At 53.3% G+C, this 19,048-nt stretch overlaps 1 protein-coding gene across 4 annotated transcripts in view; it reads right to left on the bottom strand.

Moving 5' to 3' along the window:
* LOC125338382 (protein CEPU-1) overlaps nt 1-19,048 on the bottom strand; it is a 356,024-nt gene that overhangs the window by 135,219 nt on the left and 201,757 nt on the right. For 2 of the 4 annotated variants that reach the window (XM_048329065.1, XM_048329067.1), the window contains exon 2: nt 3,663-3,747. In XM_048329065.1, the coding sequence (XP_048185022.1) occupies nt 3,663-3,747 (85 nt within the window). Of the gene's footprint in view, nt 1-3,662; nt 4,025-19,048 lie in introns of those variants that run through there. The other 2 variants (XM_048329064.1, XM_048329066.1) reach the window with 1 other exon arrangement.

Genomic DNA, 19,048 nt, shown 5'->3' with positions numbered 1-19,048 from the left:
CCTGTGAATAAAAGGGAAAAGATGGGGCAGCAAAGAGTCACAGAAAACAGACCCATCTCTGAGAAATAGTCTTTTTTGCTTAGCAAACAAGCACTTTCTGTTTGCACCCACCGAACTAACATGCTTGATTTTGTTTTGTTTCGCAGCCAAGTCATCATTTCTCCAAAATTATTTCAAGAGCACAACAGGGGCCAAATAAATTTGCAAAACAGGCTTAGGTAAAGCACGGCAGAGCTCAGTGGCAAAGCTCATAGCCCTTTTCAAAGCATGAGTGGAAACCACGGGAAACATCAGGGTTAAAAAAAGCTTTGCTTCCTGTTTAACTCAGATTTGACTTTTAGTGTTGGAATCAAAGAGAGGAACAAATGAAGGCATTGCATCACCCTGCCAAGGAAACCAGAGGAGATGAAGAGAGGAGCACAGGTGGGTTCAGGGGACACCATGCAGGCGCCTGTGCTGCTGATGGGAACGTCAGAGCCTCACCGTGGAAAGCGCTGACTGATGCCAATTAAAGCGAAATCATAATCACGCCATTTGTTTTGGTGCCGAGAAAGCTGCTCCAAAGGTCTCAGCGATGCCTGGACTCAGTTCAAGCACTGCATGGAAGTTCAGGATGGGTCCTCTCCAGCATGAGCCACTCGCTACTGGTGAGGGCAGAGCTGTCTGGATGTGGTAGGAGGGGATGAAGATCTGCCTCATCCTCACAATCTGAGCTTGGGGACACAAGGAAGGACAGAAAGCTCCGACCTTCACCTGCACACAAATCCTTGGTGCAACCCCAAAGGCAGGACCAACGCATCCATCAGTAAAACCACCAAACTGTGGGATACAACACCTTCAAACCCTTTCCTTATTCCCACATCCAGGAGTAAATCCTACCCCTCTCCTATCCCAGGTAGCAGCTCTAACCCAACATCTAAAGCTTGATTTAAATTTAATACAGGGATCTAAAGCACTGGTACCTAGGACATGTCTGTACCCTCCAGCAGAAACATCATGAGATAGAAGGAAATATCTGAACATCTCCCACGTCTCTGGTCCTCAGCTGATTCCCTACAGTGGATTGTAGGGAGCAAAGCCTTTACAACAGAGAAGTCTCCTTGCAGCTTTCAATCCAGCTTTTTTTCTGGCACTGAATTCCCGCTGCTTGGAGGGACAGAGCTGAAAAGAGCCTCTTGGCAGGGCACTGCTGCTCGAGCTCCTCAGCACCCGCCACCCCAATAAAATAACCTATTTCCAACAGCCAAAGCCTCTCCTTTGGGAAGTGGGGGGACAGGACTTTCCAAGCGCTCCAGAGAAGCGGCAACTTCTGCTGCTGAGTTTGTTCTTCCCTTTAGGCATCTGTGAAACACCAAGAAAGGACCTCTAGAAACATCTCTCCTTCCAAATCCTTGGCTGCGGCTCCCCGCCCTCCCACCTTGCATGGAAATGAGCGGGATTGGATTAGACCTGATTTTTTTTTTCCATCCCTGACTGCCACCCATGCAGGGCTGGGCAAGAGGTGGCCGGGAGCATCGCTGGGGTCTGCCAGAGCCTTTGTAGCAGCATTGCTATTCTGCACAAGTTAACTCCTCCACAACAGATCGATGGGCACGCGGGGCCGGGAGGGGAGCAGGCAGGAAGATTCATGCTTCCTTGATTTCCTCTGGTTTTCACATGCTCTGCTCCTCCCAGCTCCTGCCACAGCACAGCACAACTGGGACTGACCAGGGGATGCAGCAATGTCCCACTGCCTGCTGGGCCAACAGCTCCCACCTCAAACCAGCAGGAAAACACCTCCAACGCCCAGGCAAAACACACTCCTGCCCCTCTCTGCCACCAAAGCAGAGCACAGAGCTGGCGGTAGCAGCAAGCCATTAATTTCCAAGAGCAATCCCTGCTCCAGGGGCACGACAGCAGGAATGCCATCAGCACAGTGGGAATGGCACCCGCACAGGCTGCATATTCCAAAGCCCACGTGCCCCTCTGCTGGGGCATGCCTGTACTGACGAGGCACCTGCCAAGGGCCACCAGACCGGCTCCCAGCTCTACCGGGATGATGACACATCGCTGTCCTCCCTCCCTCCCTCCCTCCCCAGAGCCACCTGCCGGGGCAGGATTTGTCGCCCTTCCCATGAAGCCTCCCCGACAGAAGGAAGGAATCCCTCCTGCTGACTCACCCAGGCTTCTCTTTGTTCTCCTCCAACACCTGGCGACCACCCAGTGCCAGGGCAGAGCACCTCGATCCGTGGTGTGGATTGACATCCCTGATCTGTGCCCCAAACCCCGTGCAGGCCCTCCTCGCCAGAGCCTCTTCCCGTAAGTTTGCAGAGCACCCACCCAGCTGCTGCCACCCCCCGTGTGTTTCACTGCCCAGACCCCCAGTAACCCAAACCCCTCCCTCTTTGACAGCAGGATCCGTAGGATTTTTGGCACTTGGGAGAACACAGCGATTCAGGAAAGAAAAGGAGCTACTACTTTTTTAAGCCAAGCTCAGCGAGGCAAATTCCTAAGCAAGACACTCTGTCCTCCACCCTCTGCCACCCGTTTTCCAGCCTCTTTGCCCAGCCGTGCCATGACGCAAGACAAACCCAGAGGAACGGCCACGACAGAGCTCCCACCCTCCCAGGAGCGCTCAAGGGCTGTAGGGGGACACAAGATTTGGCTGCAAACAACTGAGTTGCAAGAAAATTCCTGCTGAAATTCCCCCGGGGCTTTTTTTCTGCCCTGGCTTGGCCCCTCTCCACTGGCTGGCGTAAAGCAGGAGTGCGGTGTCACCGCACACACCCAGCTGGCCCCGCAGATGTTGGTGTCACCTATGCAATGCTCCGGAGGAGGAAAGTCGCCTCCGAGCATGCCGGAGTTGCAAGCACCGCTTCCCAGCGCTGCAATTAAAACCTGGCTTTTGATTTTTAATGTCCCTATCAAACATCCTCTGGGATGACTGCGCCCATCTGCTGTGAGGACGGGGACGAGTGTCTGGGCATAAGATGTCCCAGAAGTTATGCTGAGCAAAATTACGGATTCCTTGGCAGCCCCTGAACCCCTCGCATCGCTGCCGCAGGAGACAGGACCCTGGTGCAACGCCCAGCCCCCATCTCCCCCCTCCCCGAGGGGTGAATGCAGGGAGCAGCAACCCCCTGCCTCTGGAGCAAGAGGATTTTTAGGGAGCTGAGCATCCACCTGCCCGGAGCTAGCCCCGTCCTGCAATTCCAGCAGGTCTGGACATGAGAAAAAGGCACAAAGCCACACCAGGGGGTCAACAACTCCCCCTTTCCCCAGACTGGGGCGGTCTGACACGGATGAAGACACCCCAGGCACGGCACTCCAGGAGCAGAGCAGGATTAGCCTGCACCGAACGCAGCCAAAGTGCCCGAGCCGTGCTACCGACAGCAGGAATTGAGCCCCTGCCTCGTACTGCTGTGGGGCAGGGCACCAAAAGGGAATCACATTCCTTTATTTTTCATCCCCCATAACTTTCCCAGAGACAACTGGGGGGCGGGGGGGGGCTGAGCCCAAGCCCAGTCCCCTGGCACTCCAATCTCTCAGCTCGCTGCCCGGTGCCATCCTGTACCGCCAACCGACGCGGCGCATTCCCCACGGGGAAACTGAGTCACGTCCCCAAAGTCACCATGCAAGCAGGACCCCCCAGCCCCCCAAGGCTCCAGTGCAGCTGCTCCTACCTGAGCGTGGCGCTCTCCCCTTGCCGCACTGTCACGTTGTCCATGGCTTTGGGGAAGGTGGCATCTCCGCTGCGCACGGGCACTCCTGCGGGCACAAGGAAGAGCAGCCTGAGACAGAGGACGACCAGGCACCTCCAGGGCAGGGCCAAGCACCCACCGACCCCCATCCTGGGCAGCGGGGACTTTTCCAACAGGCAAAAAACACACCCGACAAGGCGAAAAGGGGGAAGGGGTGGGTGGAGAGGAGGGATGGGGGGGAGCAAAACCACCGGGGCGAGCGCTGCGGAGCTCCACGGAGATCAGGAGAGCCCCCGGCAAGGCTGGCTGCGAGCGCTGAGCCTGCCGAGCGGCATCGGAGGGAGTCCCGCTGTCCTCGGGCGAGGGAGGAGGACGGGAGGGCCGGGGGGAGGAGGAGGAAGAGGAGGAGGAGAAGTGGCAAAGGTGCTGGGCGAGCCGGTTCTTCGGGCAGCAGTCCGAGGCTCACTTGGGCGAGGAGGCGCCGGGGGGGCCCGGCTGTACCCCACTCCCACGCGCTTGTCCCGAGGCGGGGGCAGTCCAAAAACCAGTAAAAACCCCAAAAAACACCCCCGAGGCGAGCTAGCAAAGGTGTCCAGGCGCAAGAAGGCACAGCGGGCAAAAGCCTTCGGGATGCCCTGCAGCTCCTCTCCTCCCGCCCCGCTGCCGGGGGGCTGATCCAGGCGGGATGCAGGATGCCGGAATGCAGGATGGGGATGAGAGAACGGCGGGATGCAGAATGCGGGGATGTCAGGCTGCCGGAGCCCCTGGCTGGCCTCAGCGGCGGGCGGGGAGGGCGCGGGGGGGCGGCGGCAGCACCCCGGCCCCGGCCGGCAGCATCCCCGGGGTTGTCATGGCAGCGGCTCCAGCGCTGCCCGGCGCCTCGGCTCCCGCACGGCCCGAGCCCCGCACACGGGCGGGCGGGCGGCAGCGGGGCGGGATGCGCAGGAGAACACGCACATTAACCCCCGCCGCGCCGCGCTCTTCGGGGGGATGTCAAGACCCCCGCGTCCTTTCTCCTCTCTCTCCCCCCGCGCTTACCTGCGTCCCGCAGCCAGCACCGCGCTACTCTCCCCCTTGCCCTCCTCTACCTCTGCACCTTCCCCATCCCAGGCGGCAAAGTCGCTGTGCAGGAGGGGAAACTGAGGCACGGGTAATATCCCCCCCTTCCCCCCCAGCCAGGTGATGAAGAGGAGAGGCAGGAGCGTGTCCTCCTGGTCCTCTGCACCTCACAGACACAGCGTGAGCTTAAGTGGCAAATTCCTCCCCAGCCGCAAGCACGGTCCCCGCGTACTTTTTATCAGCTCATAATTTAACAAATATCACATTTGCTTATGCCGAGTAATTCCTCCTTCCCTCCGCTAGTGGCTAAACACATTAATATTTCCAGGCACAGTTCCATGCTGGTGAAAAGGTGCCGGGGAGCATCCTCAGAGCAAAGAGTCCTGGAGGCAGCAGTCAAACCACAGCTTTCGGGGTGCTGCACCCCTCAAACCCCTCAGCTGCAGCAGTCCAGCCCTAGGGAAAACCAGGTCTCCCCTCTTGCTGTGCCCAATGACTTCCCTGCTTTGCCTTACCCAAAAATCCTCCCTCCATCCCCCCACCGTGTGCTCGGCAGCTTTTACACGGCACCAACATGGGGTGGGTTTTTTTGTTGTTTTTGAGTTCGCTGCTGGCAACCTGAGCTGGGATTCAAACTGGTGACCTAGATGTGAAAGGATCCATAGCCCGTTACTAATCCCTGGAGTCTCCGAATCCCCTGTAAACTACTGCTTAATTCACTAACTGTGCTATTTAATCTCTAAAACATTATGAGCTGTGCCGGGCAGAGGAAACACTCCATCAAATAAAGCTTTATTATTATTGTGCATGCTGACTGGTCATATGAGAAGGGGATTGCTCTGCAAGACTCTCTACTTTTTCCTTGTCTGAAGGTTCTCTGCTCCTTGAATTTAGCACTGGTGGGACGTGCTGCCTCGAGTCCTGTGTTTTCCCAGAGGAAACAGCAGCTTTCCCCAGCTCTTGGCAGAAGGGCTTTAATCCCTGCAGTGAATTTGGCTGTCTGAACTGGCAGGGGAGGGGGGGAATGCTGCATTCAGCAGATCCTTTGGGGCCAGAAATTACATGGGAGGGGGTCTCTGAAACCTCACTGCATCAGAGGCAGGGGAAAAAAGACTCTGTCCAGGGTTGTGTTGTTGCACTGGGGTGTACAAGACAGCCAAGAATAAAATACACCAATCCTGCTGGTTGCTGCAGCATCCAGGCACCCCTGGCAGGATGGGGACCCTGCTGGGATACCTGCAGGACCATCACACAAGAGCTTGCTCTTTGTGGGGCCGCTCCTTTGAATGGGCAGAGACCAACTCCTTTGTCAGCAAAACCAGAGGGATTCCAATAACCACAGCCAGTTAACCTTTTAACACGGAATTCAGCCCCGGATCGCCAGGAGCATCTTAAATTATGAGGAAAAAAAAACACCTCCGTGCACTGAAAGCGTGTGAGGCTGGGGCAAAATGTAACCCGCAGAGCTGTTCCAGCCCTTGCCAAGGCTGAATTTGGCCCACTGTTAGGAGATCATCAGCAGCATTGTTTGAAAATCCCAAGGAATTTACATCCAATATGCTCCTGCATACTAAAGCCCGGCAGAATCCCTGGTCTCCCTCCCTCCCTCGCATACATACAATGTACATATAAATCAGCCTGTCACAGCTCGTCTCTTTTCTGACAGCTGTAATTGCTTCGGACTATAAAAATATCTATAGACAATAAACACGACGCGGGAAAACAGCAAAGAGAAAACCAAATCAAGGTTCCTTTAAATAATTCAGTTGCTCCAGCAGCAGAGGAGCCAGCAACTGAGTCCAGCTGTGAAGGTTCAGGAGCGAGAGAAAGAGAGCTTTGTAGCCTCCTCTGGGGATGAGAGAGTCTTTTTTCCTTCACTGGGTTTTGACCACAGCAGCAGCAGAGTTTGCTGCACGCGGGCTGAGCCCATCTGAGCAAGCACCAAGCAGCCTCTCGCTTTCAGCTTCTTCCCTTTCTTCCTACTTAGGTAAAAAGTCTTCCCCCCCCCCCCCCCCCCCCCCCCTCATTGCGAGCAACAGGCAGGAGACAAACAGAGCGAGCCAAGCACAGCACACTCGAGGTGTAGCTTTATCTCCGTATCCATCTCATTCCTCTCCTTCCCAGCAAGGCTAAAGGCCCCCCTCTCCTGGCAGAGACCACAAACAGGGCAGCAGAAGCAGCGAGGGCTGGACCGGGTGGGAAGTGATGCAGAATCAAGGATGGAGCCAGGGGAAGGATTTTCCCCTAGGGGGGTGGCAGCTGGAGGGGAGGATGCTGAAAGCCTGGATGGAGAAGGGGTTAGAAGGAGCGAGACCCTGGGGCTTTGCTTCCCAAAGGAGCACCTCTATCGATAGCTGGGGAGGAGGAGGCGAGGAGGCAGAGCAGGGAGCAAGTCAGTCCCAAAAACATCCCACAGGAAAGAATGATGGCATTTGGATCGCTGCAAGGGACCCCGACTCCTTCTGCAGGACCCTCCCAGCAAACACTGCCACAAACTCAGGCTTTTCCTGCAAAACCAAGCCTTAAGCGGCTAATCTGCAGATCTGAGTGGTCCCAAGGGCCGACAATCAGATGCAAATTTGCAGTTCAAGTTCCTCTATCAAGGAAAACAACAACATTGCCGAATTTTTTCCTCCTTCCTCAAGTATCCAGCACGATTCAATTTTATCGTAGCTGCTTACAGGTCCAAGTTAAAGACCCCCTCCCGTCCTACAGACCTATATCCAAACAATCCTACACCTCCCCACACCAATGGATTTCATTCCTGGAGAACAAAAAACTACTTTCAATAAGTAGGTCATAGCAAGGCAATTCGTACAGCCAGACTTTCCTTTTATTTCCTTTTCAAGGAGTTGATAGATGGCAATCTATAGCCCCAAAGTGGAAATTTATTTTTAATCTGAAATGGCCAAATACGATCAGAAACAGAATTTATGCTCGAGACATTCTCGTTCCTTCCGAATGAGAACACGATTTTATAACGCCAGCCGTGCTATCGCATACCACATTATTCTCCAATAAGCTCAGAGTTGCACAAAAAGTGCTTAATTTCCTTGGCATTAGTCAGGTGAATGACACACGAGTCCGGGGGAAGCTTTTCCTGAATAACTGCTGAGCCCTCCGTGCCTTCAACCCATTCACCGAAGCCACAAAGGACGCGGGCTCCAGCTCCGCTCACTGCCTCATTTATCCCCTCGTTAACGGTGGCCCCAATTAAGGAACAATGATTGGGAGCCTTACTTGGCCGAAGCCGTTTTGAGCCCTTCTCGCCCCAAAGGCATTCCCGCTCCGAGCTGGAGAAATCGCCCGTTCAGGGCTGTTTCTAGGACAGTTTTTGGAATGCAAGCAGCATCCTCATGGGCGCTCAGCCCTCGATCCCTCGTGCTGGAGGCGGCCAGGGACTCCCGGCACCTTCTTCACGGTGTTTAAAAACAACGCAGGAGACCCCATTAATCCCTGCTAGAGATGCTGTTAATATTTAACTGCAGTTTAGATAAACTTACAGTAACCATCCCATTAAATTTAGATAAAATGTGCTTTTGGGAGCCTTCCCCTAAAGCCACGCTGCCCTGCTCTGCCTGCACTTTGCACCAAGAGCCTCGCAGTAAAAAAAGGAACATTTTGTTTGCCCTTTAAAAAACTGATGGGCTCGGGTTTGTCGCTTGCTCTCGTCGTGCTCAGGGACTTTGGAATTTTCAAGCACGAATTAACTCCTTCCAGGGCACCCCCAGCCGAGCTCCAAAGCCTCAGCCAAGGGGCTAGAGGAGCAGGTGCCCTGGAAAAGGCTGCAAATCTGTCCCAAACCGGTGCTGCAAACCCAGCACAGGACTGATCTCCCTGCACCATCTCACCAGGTAACCCAGAATGTGCCCCCGGAGGAGAAGGAAAGCCAAAGTGCCCCACACAGCACTGCCAGCCCTAACACACGGCAGCATCCTCAAGGATGCTCAACATCTCATCCCTGGAAGTGTTCAAGGCCAGGCTGGACAGGGCTTGGAGCACCCTGAGCTAGCAGAAGGCGTCCCTGCCCATGGCAGGGAGTGGAACAAGATGAGTTTTAAGGTCCCTTCCAACCCAAACCATCCTGGGACCCTTTGTACATTGCAGAGGGGCCAGGCAGAGCTGCAGCCAGGACACAGAATGAGGAGGCTGCACAGCAGCCCTCAAGGCCTCCCTTCTCCCTTTGGATCACTCCTTTCTCCCACAGCCCTCAGTGTCTGGGCCTTTTACAGCAGTCCAACCAGGCCCACACATTTATGAAGTGACACCTTTGCAGGTCCAGACTCAACATCAAACACCTACACAGAGCCTAAAAAACTGATCAAAGAGCTACTGAGCCACACTGGCACAGTGAGAATTACGAACCGGGATCGATCCTTGGTACAAATCAATATTGATTTTACATAAATCTGTTTCTCACAGCTTCCTTGTGAGGTTATGGTGCTGTATGAGCACCCCAAAAAGCTTCCTCCATACACACCCTGCGTCCCCAGCAGTGTTTGATCAGCGTGGCTCAGGTGCCAGGGACAGTGATGACGTGGGACAAACCATGCCGTTATCCATCCAATGGCAGTTGATAAGTGTGTGACATTAACCCAGAGTTCTACAACTCAATCCCTGCAGTCACTGAAAAGGGAAAAAGCTGAATAGGCAGAAAAGCAAAGCCAGACACTCCTCAGGTCTCACCAAGGATATCTGAGAGCTCCAGCACAGCTCCCTTAAATGTGAAAACACAAGGTTCTACCCACCCTGAGGCTCTGCCCGCAGTCTGGGGGCTCTGTGCTGGATTAACTGTTTGGAAAAAAAGCTCCAAGAGTCGCTGTGCCTTCTCCTGGGATGGTCCCAAGGAAAACACATTGAGCCAAGCCTTCCCCAGCCCCTCTGGATATCACACACATCCTAAACTGCAGCAAGCAGCAAAAACCTGGCTGGTTTGCCCCCCCTTCCACCTCAGTTTCACCCCCCAGACCCTTTCCTAACAGAAAACTGCTCAGTCCCTACAAAGCCAGGGGAAGCAGACACTGGGGAGGAGCACATACCTCAGTTCAGACAACCATCAGCAACAAAAAGCAAATACTAAAAGCAGCGCCCCTAAAATCCCACTTTTAAAAGCACTGAGTGTGCTCAGCTGTGCTGGGTGAAAGCCCAGCCCACTGCCAGGTGTTCTGCATCCTCAAATCAGCCTCTCCTGGAGCCACTGGTTTCCCTATTGCCCACACCTGACTCCAGACCGGGATCAGTCACCTCCAAGCCAGGCTTTCCTTTCTGATCCCCCACCAGCCGCTGCCAAAAATGGGCTTTTTTCCCATTTTCACCTCAAATCAGCACCTTTGCAGCACCCATCTTTTGCCAGCCTGCTTCCCTGAAGTTGCCAAATTGCTCGAGTATATTCCTTGGGAAAAAAATCCGGGCTCGCTGCTGTATCAATTTGAGTTTTGCCACTGGTCCTCTGACCCTGACGGCTCTCTGCATCCAAGAATAATATTAATAATAGCCATGCCATTAAGCAAGATGCTTGGTTTGAATCTGAAGATTTTGAGAAATGATCTCATAAATTTAATTCCCGGGGTACCATCTTTGAGCGTTAACAGGCACAGTCGCCTCTGAATTCTGGGAAATGAGCATAATTACATGGAGATCGACAAGGCACAAATGCCAAGAATTCTGTTAACCTTTAATACTGCAAAAAAACTCTCCCCTTGTAATTATCTCTTTCCTTTGTCTTAAATGTTACTGATGAATATTTAGTGGGATAAGCAAATAAAAGGAGGCTGAGGGGTGCAAGGAGGTGCCGTTCCCTCTGGGATAAGCCTGAACACCTCACAGAATCATTGTGGGTCAGGGTAGGATGGGACCCCAGGTCACCAAAACTGCTCCATGGGACAATGACACCCCCGTGGTGACACACAGCCACGACAGCGCTGGCAGAGGCCAATTTGAGTTACACCAAAATCCAGATTAATTCCCAGCACTACTGCAAATGCACCTTCACCCAGGCCTGTGAAGAGCGATCCCGTGGCCCCAGTGGGATGGTTTCAGGTGCCCTTTCTCCAAACAGAACTTGTCTTGGAATAAAACTTCCTGGGTAAAAAACACGTCACCTTTCAAACACATTCTCCCTAGGGCTGCAAATGGCACTGCCCTCTTGCTGCACAGGGAGCCTGATGGAAAGAAGATTTTCTCCCGGTGTGAACTGCATTAATATCTGTCAGAGCTCTGGCATTTCTGCCTATAATGATGAAAAATATGTGCCGGGAATGTGGGGTGCCCCGAGCATCGCCTCCCTCCCCATGAAGTGAAATTAGAAGCAGCTGCTCCTGCTCCCGTCCTCTTTACAGCCCTACAACATTATCTCGGGAAGATGATTATTTGGGAGATGGCGAGGGGATAAGGGAGCCCCGCGACCCATCCGCATTCCAGCGGCGCCCGTGCTGCAGACACGGCTCGGCTCTCCCCTCCCCGGAGCTGCAGAGCGGTGTAAAGGTCACTCTCCTCTCTTAATGTCGCGTCAGAGCCACCACCGAGGGAACGAGGGAAAGAAAAAGGCACATCTCCCCTGCTGGATGGAGAAAACCCAGCTCCATCCTGGGAGCAGTGTGCCGGCAGGAGGTGGTTGGGCTCTAACCACCTGCAACGCCAAATGCTTTTGGAATGCTTGCCCAGGAGCTCTGGAAGAGGTGGAAGGAGCTTCCTCCTGGATCTGAAGATGCTGCTCTCAGCCACATCCCAACCAGCAGCTGGGCCTGCTGATGTGGATGGGCACGGAGGCAGCGAACCCTGTGCCGTGGAGGAGAGGGATTGCAGCACACCCCTGTGCTCGTCCCAAAGTGCTGCAGGCATCAGGGAGACAGAGGATATCCCACCCATGAGGGTGCCAGCCCCAGATCCCAAATTAACCAATACTTTCTGGGCCACTGAGGTAGGGAGCCGGTCCACCCAGAAGTCTCACAGTGCCACCAGAGAGGCTGAGTGTCACGGGAGAGGCTGGAGCAGTCACAGAGCAAACTTGGCCTCAGGGCCAGACCTTTACAGATTCCCTGCTCCCTCATTCCAGGAGGAAGGAAGCCAAAGCAGTGTTTATTCACAGAAGACTAGGGAGAAAAATGAGAGGGAAGAGGTGAGTTCATTAAGTCCAACACCTCCCTCTCCCGGGAGGGCTCCACACTTGTGGAAGGGAGGAACTCTGTCCCAGCCCAGGGCCAGGGCTGTGAACAGCAGCGAGGGCTCCAAACCTCCCCGAGAGAGGTGACACCACAACCACCTCAGACCTGGGGTCCCAGCGGCTCCAGCCACCCCCCAGCTACTCCTGACCACAGAATGCGGCAGATGTTTGCTCTCATCCCTTTCCCTTTCCCTGCCTTCCACTGGAGCGAGGTTTCTGGTCTCCAAGCTGCTTTTATGCCCCTTTAAAAGGTTATAAAAGCTGTCTTTATATTCCAATAAAGGGATATAAAAACAACCTTTTTCGCAGTTCAATAAACGTGGTTAACTTTTCCCCCCATTAATACTTTTTTGCCTCAATGTTGTGTGCATGTGTGGGCTGCTGCAGGACAGGGAGGACGATGGGGCTTTGGGCACCACCTCTCAAGGCAGGAGACAGCAGCGCATCCAAAGGGAGAAGGACCAAGAGGCTGTGCTGGGGGCACCAGGCAGGTCTGATGCCAGGCAAAGACGTGCATCCTAATCTAAGCTGCTGCCCAAAAAGGAGTGAGATGAGGATAGAACATCACTGGACACTGTGCTGGTGCATTTGCTGCAAAGAAAATACCTCCTGGAAGCTGGTGTGAGCTCAGGGAAGGGCTGTGCTGTGGCATGAGAAAAATTCAACTGATGAACTCTATAAATCAAGGGGCAAAGAGCTGCCCAGCGGGGTTTTGCCTCTCCTGGTAAAGGCTCGTGGATGTAAGGGATGATAAACCGCAGCCACCCTGGTCTCCATCCCTGCACAAACCAGCAGCTGCTGCACCCAGGGCTGTGCCACCTCTCTCCTGGGTGACAAGGGACAGGTCACTTCATCCCGCACTGCCAATCCCCCGCTCTTGGCAACACCATTTAGACCTTCCAGGCCGTGGGTCAGGAATTGTCCTGTCTGGTGCATCAGTGCCACACGAAGCCTGACAGGTCCCTGCTCACCACGCAGCCTCCAGACACGGCTCTAATTATTATTTACCGTTTGTGCAGCCATCCCGTGGCTTGCAATCCGTCTTTCTCAAAAGCGTCCTTTTCCTTGGAAGAGGATCTAAACCTGTCCTGCTGCTCGTCCAACAGCCTCTCCAGGCATTAAAACAAGGAGGTTTATTATTTTTGGTGACAGCCTGTTCTGCAAGGTGAACACAACTCGTATGAATCAAACCGACCTGGATTTCATACATCATCCCCCAGCAGCACCAACGTGAAGGGCAGGAGGGGTTTGGCTGCCGAATGCAGAGCAGAGCAAGGAGTTCATTGGTGCTGATCTATGGGTGATGGGGAGCCTGTGGGGTGCTGGGACTGTGGCTGCTGGAGGGAGAAGAGTGGGGGAGATGTGAGTCCATAAATAAAGCAAGCTGGAGAGAGCAGCTACCAGGAGCTGGAATTGAAGCCCAGCACCAAGGCAGTGAGAATCTTTCCAACTGTGTTCCCGCTTCCTGACCTCATTTCTCCCCTTCCTGCCCCTGCACGGGTACTGTGGGATGGGGACCAAACTCTGAGCAGGGCGGATGATCTTGTCACAGAATCCCAGAATGGTTTGGATTGGAAGGGACCTCCTACCATGAGCACCTTCCACTATCCCAGGATGCTCCAAGCCCCATCCAGCCTGGCCTTGAAAACTTCCAGGGATGGGGCAGCCACAGCTTCTCTGGACACCCTGTGCCAGGGCCTCACCCTCAGTAAGGAATTTCTTCCTAATATCCAATCTAACCCTGCCCTTGGCCGAGGGGCTCCTTGTCCCCACCACGCACCCTGTCCCAACTTGCTCCATCCCACCCAGGCTGAGCCCTCCCTGCCACCTCCAGCTAATTAACCCAGCTAATTGCCTTGGCCAGGTTCTTTTTTAAGGCTGCAGGAGAATGATGAGGGTGAAGGGAGAGGGTGAGCCTGCAGGGCTCCCTGGGGAATTCAGAAGCATTTACAGTCCCTGGCACGAGAAAATCCATACTCATCTTGGCTCTGGGAGGCAGGGCTGCCCTCCCGCACTCCTATTAGCAATTCCCAATCATCTTTTATTAGGCCTGCATTGATTTGCTGCTCATTTCAGTGGGAACAAAGAACTAAGAGCCTCAGCCTGGCCTCAGCTGAGGAATCCAAGCACAGAGCCGGAGGAGATCTTGGGGGATGCTGACCCGGGTTCAGCTGTGCCACTACGGAGCAGAAGCAGAGCTGTTCTTCCAAAATAGCCTTTCACATCCCACAAAGCTGGCAAGGACGTGAGGAAGAGGGATCAAGGGTAGGAGGGGCTGGAGGCTCCTCCTGGTCGGTATTTAGGGTGCTCCTTTCATACTGGGGAGGGGAATTTTGTCTAGCAGGGATTCCTGGGAGAAGTCGCCTGGATCCCACGCTCCAAAACCCCAACCCTGCAGAGCAGCTCAGGCCAGTTATTACCCCCTGGGAGAAACAGTCTCCTAACACTGCTCCGGTTTCCAAGCCAACATTATTTCCATGTAGCTTGTGAAACACAAATTCTGTTAGGAATCATCTGAATATTTTGTTCTAATAATGCCCTAACACCAGCATACCCATTAGCACATACATGGAAAGGAGCATTTGAATATCAAAACAAAGAAAATTTAGAGGTGTTTTTTCCCCTCCTGGCAAAGGCATCACTGCTAGTTATCAGTTTCCAACTGTTTGCACCACAGCCTTTCCATGCATGTCCCTGCTGTCATCAAACCTGCTGCTCCCTGCACCCCGTGTCCTGAGATAACCCGAGATGTGCAGCCACGGCCACAAAAGGGCCCCACAGTCCCCGGGGAGGAGAAGGGCTGAGAAGGACAGGGTGGCAGCTCTGCAGAGGGGATGGTGGGAGATGCAAATCTCCAGCTGTGTGAGCCACAGATAAATCCCTCTGCACCCGGCAGCTCTGCCTCATCCCATCACAGCACCCACCTCATCCCGTCACAGCACCCACCTCATCCCATCACAGCACCCACCTCATCCCATCCCATCACCCACCTCATCCCATCACAGCATCCACCTCATCCCATCACAGCACCCACCTCATCCCGTTATCATCTCACCTCATCCCATCATGCACCCACCTTGTTTTGATGCCTTTTCCTGGTCTAAAAATCAAGAGTCATACATGGTTAGAAGGGGAAAAGGGATTTTACCTCGGTATTTATTTTCAGGATCCTTAGGTGCACACGTCCAGGTCATGTGCATCGAGATGCACCCCACCGAGCCTATCCTCTTCCCAACATTGGGTATATCATTATAGGTGTTACTAATTAGCAGATCTATCAAAGATTCCCCAATGAGAGGCTCGAGTGAGCCCCCCTCCCCAAGGAACCTTCCCTGGATGGTTCTATCTTGGTTTACAGAATGTGTTCTGGAGAGGACCTTGGGCTCTGGGGCACACTGATCCCTAGATACGAAGCTTCTAAAATGTTGAGTCTCTCAGCTTGACAAACAAGTCCAAGAATGGAGGCAAAAAGCACTGGGAATACAGAAGTTGTAAAAAGGTATAACAGGGGTATAAAAGAAAAGGCAAAAATCTTCATGGCATCAGTTTGATCACAGCATCCACCTCATCCCATCATGGCAACACCTCATCCCATCCCAGCACCCACCTCATCCCATCATAACATCCACCTCTTTCCACCACGAAACCAACCCCATCCCACTACATCCCAGCAGACCGAGGTGAAGGGATACACTAAAAGCCACGGTTTTGTTGCATTTGGAATAAATTATATGTATTTTTTTAGAATGCCCCTGCATTTAGAAAGCCAGAGCCACTCTCTAAAGCACCCCAGGAAATACGAAGCCAGGAGAGCGGACTCAGAGAACAGCTCACAATGCCTGCGGTGAGGCAGATGAAAGCCGAGGGCTGCATCCTTGGATGTCCCTCACTTCAGACGGAGCGGGAGGAAATACAGACACTCTTAAAACTCTGCCCCAGATCTGCCAGCACAGAAAGTTTCCCTCTGCTTTGAACCAGGCAACCGACTTCTCTCCCCGGGAAGCGGCCGCCTCCGGGCAGCGTGCGGGAGGCGAGGGGAAGAGGATATTGGATATCAGCAGGGTCCAATGCTGCCCAGAGGGTGGCTGAGGTGATGCTGCAGAGTGACCGTCACCCACCCAGCTGAAGCTGGGGCTGTGGTGCCCAGGATCCAGGGTTAAGGAGAGGGATGTGAGTAAAGCAGGTGTAAGTTTTGCCTCCAGGAAACAAGGGTTTGCTTCTACGCACATGTTCTGATGCCAGTTACAAGCATGTAAGGAGCAAATTGGGTGTGATCCAGAGCAGCAGCTCTTCAGCGTTGAGTCAGACCTCACGTTACTTAAGGCTCCACTGCCCATTTCTCCCCTCCTCTTGCTGTTTTTCTCCCTGTCTACCTCCAGGCAGTCCAGGAACAAGACAGGGAGGTGAAATCTGGAACTCCATGAGAAGTGAAGTCCTGTAAGGAACGTGCTGTTGGATTCCCCTTTCCCTGCCCATCAGTGGATGCTGGTGTCCCACAGCAGACAGAGGTGCAGGAATTGTGTCCCACGCTGAAATGGGGCTGCCACAGCCCTTGCTGGCACCCACCGTGCCTTTTGCCTGGCATTGGCGCACAGCTCACAAAGGGAGCGGGCCAAATTCCTCCCTGGCGTAGCTTAATTGAAGTCGATGATGGTACACCAGGGATGAACCTGGCCCACTGTCCTGAGCTGGAGTCCACAACAAGTCCAGCTGGCAACTCAGCGGCAACAGGAAGGATCCCTGGCACCGGGAGCAGCGCTGGGAGCTGCGGTCGGCATTTGCGGGTGGGAGACAGACTCAATAAACCCAGGGCTAAGTAAACCAGATCTGTAATAAATAACAACCAGCATTCCACCTCTTCCAAATGCTACGGAGATCCAGCCCAAATTGTCCTCCCAAGCCCCATGAGCGGTGGGGACATTTCATTAGCCCTGTTATACTGACAGGGAAACAGGCGCTGGGAGCCTAATAATAATAAAAATCCATTATGTCGCAGTGCTTGTTGTCTGTGTATCCCAACTAGCAGCTCCAAAAGGCAGGGAAATGGCTGGGCTGGTTTTACTGGAGTCAGGGGGATGGAAATGTGCAAGGAGGTTGGTAATTAGCTTCGGGTCACTCATCAAGATGAAGTTTGCTGAGCGGTGCCACCAGGCCACATCCAGGCTGGGCTGAGGTGCTCGAAGCTGCAAGCAGGATGGATCAGGGAAAATGCTGTTCTACAGCCAGTAACTGAAGGAGGTTTCAGGTAATCCCAGAATCATTAAGGTTGGAAAAGCTCTCCAAGGTGATCAACCTGTGACCAATCCCCACCTTGTCACCCAGCCCAGAGCACTGAGTGCCATGTCCAGGTGTTCCTTGGACACCTCCAGGGATGGGGACTCCAACACCTCTCTGGGCAGCTGCTTCCAATGCTCGACAACCCTTTCCATAAAGAAATTCCACCTGATATCCAGCCTGAACCTTTCTGTCACAGCTTGAGGTCCTCTTGAGCTGTCCCTTGTTCCTTGGGAGAAGAGGCTGACCCCCACCCGGTGGCACCCTCCTGTCAGGGAGCTGTAGAGAGTAAGAAGTCCAACCTGTCTGCACCTGGATGGAGGGATCTGCAGCAGCTCAGATCCCTCTGCCCATCCAAACCCATGCCAACAGATACCAGGGAGGTCCCACCAAAACTCTAATGTGGCTTTATGCTGAGCTTGAGGGGTGTGATTGCCCTTTTGTGGTGTGATTACACCACAGCTCCGCTTCCCACACCTGCAATTTTCACTCTACTCCTACAACTCCAAGGCTCCATAGCTGCAAATTAATTAAAGTGTAAGTGCAAAATCAGTGGTGCCACCGAATGTTAAAAATACCATTCCATGGTGACCGGGAAGCCAAAGCCACAATTTTGGAGATGGAGGTAACGTTAAGAGCTGAAATGTAGAGAAATTCCAGTTATAGGGACAAGTGGGAGGCGGTGAGGTTATCCAAAAGCTTTACCATGGTGTAATTACACCGTATTCGTCAGGTAATTACAGCCCTGCTATTATATGCTACAACTCTCCGTTCCATGCCTAATCCCATGAGGTAGATTCAGAGGGATAAAAGGCAGCAGCAGCAGACACCTGACTGCTGCAAGAAGGAATGATGGACGTGGATTGACAGGGACAGCAAAAGGAGAGGAGGTAGGAATGGAAATGCGCCAGGTATCCGGAGCAATCGCTTACACCCAGAGCAGCCCCACGCTCATTCCGACCCTCTGATGCTCCAGGGATCCCCACCATGCAACGGGGAAGAGCCGGGCTCGGTTGACTGGGATCTATTGAGGCGGTGTAAGCATTCATCAAAAGCCAATCTGCCTCTGGAAAGCAGAAAAAGAGGTTACTCCGGATTAATTTTTCACTTCCGAAGCTTTATGGGGAGTTCTCAAAGTGTCAGCTCGCAAGGCTTCAATATTTTCTGAACGAGAAGCTCAAGTGCTGGTTCCAAACTCCTCTCTTTGGATTGTCAGGTAATTTGTACCCAAACATTTCAATTAAAAATTTCTGTTGGCTCATCTGTTTGGGTCTTTTTCTGGGGAGAGAGATGAAGGATTTGGAGGTTTTGCTTATTTCCCAATTTCTGTCATTTTGATGCTTCATAAGCTACTTCAGGGTTGAACAGCGTGGGGGAAACCTAAGAGCCCATTGCAGGGAGAGCATCCAGCCCTGGCTGCGGGGTGGGTTCATCCCTACAGCTCCTCCCCTGCCCTGTGGCACATCAGAGTGTGCCAGGGTCCCCAAGGCGATTTTTTTTTGGCAGCAGGGCACTGGTGGAATCCCCATTCCTGAGGAATTTAAAAGCTGTGTAGAGCTGGTTCAGTGGTGGGTGTGGCAGTGCTGGAGGAACAGGTGGACTCAATGATCTTGGAGGGGTTTTCCAACCTAAATTATTCCATTCCATTGTTTTCTATTCTATTCTATTCTATTCTATTCTTTCTTCTATTCCAATTCTATTTGGTTTTATTTTCAATTCTCTCCTCATTTTATTCCATTCCATCCTATTCCATGATTTCCAGGGCTTGTCTCCACCCAGACCAGCACAGGGCTCCTGTTCCACAAGGCTGGGCAAACATTCAGTGGAATAAATCCCACCCTGCTCTGTGGGGTCCCATTTGGAGCTCCAGTGC

The sequence above is a fragment of the Corvus hawaiiensis genome, chromosome 25 (genome assembly GCF_020740725.1).
Source record: "Corvus hawaiiensis isolate bCorHaw1 chromosome 25, bCorHaw1.pri.cur, whole genome shotgun sequence".
NCBI lineage: Eukaryota > Metazoa > Chordata > Aves > Passeriformes > Corvidae > Corvus > Corvus hawaiiensis.
This window is presented reverse-complemented; position numbering and strand designations above follow the sequence as displayed.